Genomic DNA, 6,246 nt, shown 5'->3' with positions numbered 1-6,246 from the left:
TAGGTAGGGAAGGCTGCCGCCAGTAGGGATGAGGTGGGGCTAACTACAAGGAGGGGAGGGTGGGTTTTCAACACTATTATTTTCTTGAATTTTTTTTTTCATTTTTGAAATTTTCTTTTATTTTCTTTTTTTAAATTTTATTTTCTTTGCTTTTGCAAAATCAATTGTACAACAATCAACAATCGCTTAGACTTACTCTAAGAAAACAAATCCTTAAGATTGGAGTAATCATGGTTATTCAATAAGTGTAACTATTGTAGAAAAATCAATAAATGATTGAATTATTCAAAGTCAATTTGTCTAAAAAAAATTTTAAAGTATATGATTATTCACAGTGAATAAGTAAAAAGTTAAATTATTAATATCAATTTTTCCAAACCTTTTATGATCAAGGTTTCATCACATATGAATACTAACAACCTAAGCCAAATAGAAAGAATGCTATGATTGGCTATTGAATTTTTATAATGAAATGTTACATCATCAAGTTCCTTAAAAAAGAAAAAAAGGGAAAATAGAGCAAAGGTTTGTTGTTTACTTGAAAAAAATACAAGCAAAAACTAAACGCTTGATCCAACATACACCAAGTTGCACTCCCATAAATCAATATTGCGAGTTGATCGCAAGAAAGTAAAATATCAAAACTTCAAAGATAGATTATGTTTTCAGTATAGCATCATTGCCTGAAGACAACTCGAATCGCTTCATGTACCATAGCTACGATCTCCAGCATCCCCAAGTCCAGGTACAATAAACCTGAACGTGGATAAACGAGAAAGGTTAAGCCGTCTTATTTTTCACCCAAAAACGCTCTCGTGTTGGGTCAGAAAAAACCCATGAACTGAATAATTAGGCATGTCTGAGTATAGTTTGAAGAAAACATGTTTAGAATTCAACAGAAGAGGATCATGATATGGTACTTACCCCTTCTCATTAACAACTTCATCGATGATTCCAGTGTATACATGAAGCCTGATTGACGAGATAAGAAGAATGAGTCAAGAGCTCCGTAACAATCTTCTAGATCACAATATGATAACAGTCACTAAGAAAAAGAAAACATTCATACCCGGGAAACTTCTCACTGAGCTTTGAGAGTGCCGGAGGAGCAGCAACAGCGGATATCTGAGGAAGAATTTAGTTTTACATAAGCCAAATTGATATACAAATTCTTAAATTTGATGGTCTCATGGTGAGACCATCTCTATTGAGGTGGTCCATGTATATTTAGTGTGTTAAAAGTGATCACTTACAATTTAAAGTGATCAATTAGAGAAATTAACCAATTATATAGGTACGTCTCATGGTGAGACAGTCTCACTACAATGGGATCATAATCTTATTGGTTGCAAAGAACGAACAATTTTGGTAACAAAAGATGCAATAAACTCGTGCGCGAGCTGAAACTCAAACACCATAATTGAATGACTACAAGAGAAACTGCAAGCGCTAGTACACAGCAGAAGATTCATAGGAGCCAATTACGAGTCAATTATTTTATAGAGAAATAACATTGGAACATACCACTTTAATTTGTTTGTTTCCAGCACCACGCTCTTTTATAAGGTCGATAGCTTTAACGATTGTTCCACCTAAAAATTTGAACGAAAAATATCAAGTAATGAGAGAATTATTTGCAATAAAGAGTCAATAGGAATCAAACTCTCTGTTAATATAAGAGCAAGGTAGTGTTCGTCTGACCAGTAAAACCCCGCAGCATGGAAAGGACTAAGGAGTAACTTAGTGGCATTGAGGAAATTAAATATTGTTGGAAGAATTGCTTGCAATTCAAAAAGAGAAAAGAAACAAAGGCAAAGACATGATAAATCAGGTCCAAAATCTTGTTGAGGAGGATGGGCAATGCGCGAAGAACACAAATCTAATGAATGAACAAATATTCACAGATTACAGAAAATATAAAGTGCATAGCTTCTGCCATTGTTTTTCTAGCAAGACATAATGGAGGGTAATGGCCAGAAGATCTAAAAACCTGAGTATCTGCGCATATTGTTGATTGGTTGCACAAACATCCATCAATTCTATTATATAGCATTGAATTAATATATTTTCAAATCATGTATCATGTTTCAATGATCTAGTTCTAGGAAAGAGATTTTCACGGTAACAAAGACAGTTTAGATTGCATAAATAGAAAGTTGAGGCCAGAAGGAATCAGAACAAGTGAAAACGCCAAACCTGTTGCCAACATTGGATCAACAACTAATATTCTAGTCCCTTCAGGAAACTTTTCCGGCAACCTAAAAAATGAAACGATCAAACTGAAAATGTTCCATGGAAAGAGTTAAAATGAAACGATGAAGCTTGAAAAAGAAACTATTAGGCTTATGGATCTTTACCTATTCAAATAGACAGTTGGTTGAAGAGTTTCTTCATCTCTGGCGAGACCTAAATATGATAAATAAAATCACAACCAAACTCGAAAATAACAAATGCAAGATGTAACAAAAAAGTTATGAGCATTTCAGAGACCCTCTAAAAGAAACTCCTCCACTAAAGAGATCAAAGTGCGTATGCGGATATAACTCAAAATCAAGACCAAATGAAAACACAACATACCTAAATGATAGGTCATTGTTGAGGGTAGAATTGAGGCTGCATGCTCTGCAAGTGCAAGACCAGCTCTTAAAACAGGAATCACCTGCAAGAAGAGAAAAACATAGTCGTAGATATTCAATCAATGTAACTATATAGGACCCACATAAATAAACAAAATCACATTCAGCGGAGCTGGATAAAGGAAACAAATCTGAGTACTTTCCCAATATGGAACAGCTTTATAAATAATAGGTTTGTAATTATGAGTAGATAATGAATTGGGATATTGTTTGGTCTAAGAAAATTCTTCTCATTTAACTCTTTCCCAAGTATTACTTGCTCTATCAAAATTATAAGTTTATAACAAAATTTCTTATACTTTTCTCAAGCGCCCTTTGCGTGTTGTCCGGAATAATTATGCAGATATTGAGGCTTATTTGAGTTCATTAAACTCCCCCAGACTACTTACAGGAGTAAAAGTACCGATCTTGTATTTACTAATGAATTATTATATGGTCCACTTAGATATGACCAAGATAACCCGAATACGCAACAATCATTTGGCAGTAGTTAAATGGAGAAACAATAATTCTTTAATCATGTTGTATGTTTTTGATGCTACAACCACTGAGAATAGATGTGGAAACCCAAAATTCACATATATATTATCTGTTATCCATGCACCAACTAACTAAAGTACTAAACACCCCAATTGAACTTTGAGAGATCTAGACTAATCTTAATCATATAAAAGGATAGTAGAAATATTAGAGATACAGTCATACAGTTTAAGAAAAACTACATCCAGTAGACAAGCATAGTATTAGTAATACAATCAAGCAAAGGATCACAACTCACCGCCACAGGCTCCCTTGGATCAACAAATTCAACTTCGGCAACAGCCATAGGTGTTTGAATTTCTCCAGCAATAGTTGGCTAAATAAACATCCATTAGAATACAAGATTTAAACGAAAAGTTTTTGTGAAATGTGAATATCATGAAAGTATACTTACCAACCAATCCCTTGAAGCCTCATACATAAGCAGCCTGCCCAACTCACCCATCGCATTCTCTATAATGAAAAGACATGACATAAACATGAAAGAGTTCCTAAAACCTATGCTACTTGGACTTTGGTACTGATGCCAGATACCGGTACGTGTCCAAGTGTCGAATACGTCTAAATATACAATTTTACGCCTAAAATGAGGTGTCTAAGTGCCATATCAATGTCCGAGTATCAAGGATCGGACACGGATATATGAAGCAAAATGAAGAATAGGTAGTACAAAATTATTGTTCACAAAAAGGTAAATTTTAAACTCTATAGAGGTGACGCATCCGCATCCATTTATCCATACGAGTGAGTGCAGTGTAATTTTCGGTATTGGATAGATAAATTTGAGACTATTGAGATGCATATGTTTAAGAGGAGTGAAGAATCATAATTCTAGGACTGAATAAATTGTTTTTTTTCATTAACTCTAAGGTTGAATCCTCAAAGCCGTATTCTCATTTTTTTAGTTCAAGTTTTTGGTTTGAGACTCTTGTAATTGAAATTTTTTCTGCTTTCTTTTATTATGCTTTCTTTGTCTTTTAATTATTTCATTTTCTATGTATTGCTAGTTTAACTATGGGTTGTAAAATGTGAAACTAAAACAATATTGTGATTAAATTACTTCAAGGATTTAATCGGTTTATGCTTATTGAATCTGAATCTATTGTGCTTTCAATGAATACGTTCTGGATACACAACAGCACACAATTATTACATGAAACCGGAGCACATGAAGCAGCTAGTGTAAATCAAGTTATCAGCAACTTGATAATCAATTGAATTTACAGCATTTAACATTGCAATTGATTTCAAGATCAATATCTGATTCAAAAAGTGATCAATTTAAAATCAGCCATAGTCCAAAAGATATTTCTCTTTAATCATCCGAGAATAGGCTTAAAATTCCTAATTTATTCAGTAGAAGCAACTAAATGAAAATCTAAAACAATTAGGACAGTAAAATTTTACTTCTATTTATGTAATTTTTTAGATCAAATAGTGGGTTTAAGATTTTGATACGAGAATGGAAAACGGATTTTTGCCCATGAGTACTCTTTACATTCCTTCACTCTAACAAGTAACAACTAATATAATTCAATGCCTAAAAGTGAAATTATGGATTTTCATTGACGATCCGTTTGGTAATAGAATGAGGATGATTTATGACGTAAATCTTCATGATACGTATCATCTCAAGTTTGATCCTAATTTTTTTTTTCACAATTTTCCATTACCACCTAATACCACAATTTCAAATAATAATGCATTGAATTGAATCTTGAATTGAATCTTGTGAAGAAAATGAGATTATTGAAGAAGAATTACCATAATCATTACCATTGACTTTCCATTATCATTTCCGCCATTTAATACCTATTACAACTACTAAACAGGCCTTAAAAAGATTTACCAGCATTGTTAAATGGATGACCCGAACAGCAATTAAACCAGATAACAATGAAGAGAGATCAAAGAACAATATCAACATACTGAAAACAGCACAAGGAGTTTGCTCATTCCTAAGAACAGAAACCCAATGTTTGATCAACGGATGTGGGGGCACAAATACCTGCAAAAAGTAAAAAAGTTACAAACTTTCAACAAATCTAATAACAACCCAGGTAAAATCAATAAATTCCCACCAAAACCCATTAAAAAAACAAAATGATTTGAGCATTCATGAAAAAACCCATTCAGCAAACAGAATGAATGGAATTTTCAAACAAAATCAAGATCAAAATTTGAACTTTATCAAAAACCCGATAAGCAAATCAGAAAGAATAGAACTTTCAAACAAAACACAGATAAAAATTTCAACTTCATCCATAACCCATTCATCAAATAGAAAGAACTGAATTCCCAAATCAAAATATTTCATCAACAAAAATAAGTGTAAAGAAAGAATTAAATTACAAGCATTCTGTCATCAGACATAATGGATGGTTTTTGCGCAGTGATGGCACGACAATTAACTGAAAGAGAAGGAAAGCGGCGATGTTGAGGAGTGTGATGATAGTGTGTTTGGTTGCGAAGATTTAGGGGGAAAGTGAGAGTGGGGGGGAAAGTTGTTGGAGGAGATGTACATTTTAACTCCCACATCGCGGAATTGCGGTATACTTGTAGTTCTTATAGAACTGCTGTAGTGGCAGTCTACACCAAAAGCGGATATTAAACCGGATAAACTTAGACTTTGGGTTGTTTGGGAAGAAGAAGAAATCAACAGAAAACAAGAATAATACCACCAACCCCTTCTCACCTTCTTTACCTTTTTCATTTAATTTTCTTTGAAAAATAAAATAATTAGCACATGGTCTTGCGAATTGTGATTGTAAGTTTTACAATCAGTTTAATTTACACAATTTTTTATTTTAGTCATTTAAATTTTTTGGCGATGGTTCATTATATATCTTTTAATTTAATGTACTTTATTATCTCTCCATCTTAATTACTAATTTTTATACTTTACTTTTTTTTTTCACATTCTTCCTCTAATTTTTTTTTCTATCGAACTTTACCTAATAAGTGTTTGGAAGCATCTGAGAGGAACTGAGGGAATCGTAGTAATCCCAAATCCAAATTCAAATCCAAATCCAAATCCATGCGGGGTTTGGTCTTAATATTGGATGATTTT

At 33.1% G+C, this 6,246-nt stretch overlaps 1 protein-coding gene across 1 annotated transcript; it reads right to left on the bottom strand.

Annotated features, from left to right (window-relative positions):
- Positions 1 to 430: 430 nt before the first annotated feature.
- Positions 431 to 5,912, bottom strand: LOC130809846 (uracil phosphoribosyltransferase). Its single transcript, XM_057675680.1, has 11 exons — positions 5,529 to 5,912; positions 5,106 to 5,184; positions 3,571 to 3,629; positions 3,415 to 3,492; positions 2,578 to 2,659; positions 2,358 to 2,406; positions 2,197 to 2,258; positions 1,525 to 1,592; positions 1,070 to 1,125; positions 925 to 972; positions 431 to 756 (listed from the first exon to the last, which is right to left on the bottom strand). Exons 1-11 carry the CDS (start codon positions 5,712 to 5,714, stop codon positions 705 to 707), a joined length of 819 nt encoding a protein of 272 aa, XP_057531663.1. The 5' UTR covers positions 5,715 to 5,912; the 3' UTR covers positions 431 to 704.
- Between the last annotated feature and the right edge of the window lie 334 nt (positions 5,913 to 6,246).

Source organism: Amaranthus tricolor, chromosome 4, assembly GCF_026212465.1.
Source record: "Amaranthus tricolor cultivar Red isolate AtriRed21 chromosome 4, ASM2621246v1, whole genome shotgun sequence".
In the NCBI taxonomy this organism is placed as follows: domain Eukaryota; kingdom Viridiplantae; phylum Streptophyta; class Magnoliopsida; order Caryophyllales; family Amaranthaceae; genus Amaranthus; species Amaranthus tricolor.
Note: the sequence above shows the minus strand (reverse complement) of the source record. Positions and strands in the feature narration are given on the sequence as shown.

Coding starts and splice junctions, on each gene's coding strand:
- LOC130809846 (XM_057675680.1), bottom strand. CDS start 5,714: ATGTGGGAGTTAAAATGTACATCTCCTCCAACAACTTTCCCCCCCACT. Junction 2,407..2,577: donor AACAATGACCTATCATTTAG/GTATGTTGTGTT, acceptor TATCATATTTAG/GTCTCGCCAGAGATGAAGAA. Junction 1,593..2,196: donor TGATCCAATGTTGGCAACAG/GTTTGGCGTTTT, acceptor TCAAATTTTTAG/GTGGAACAATCGTTAAAGCT.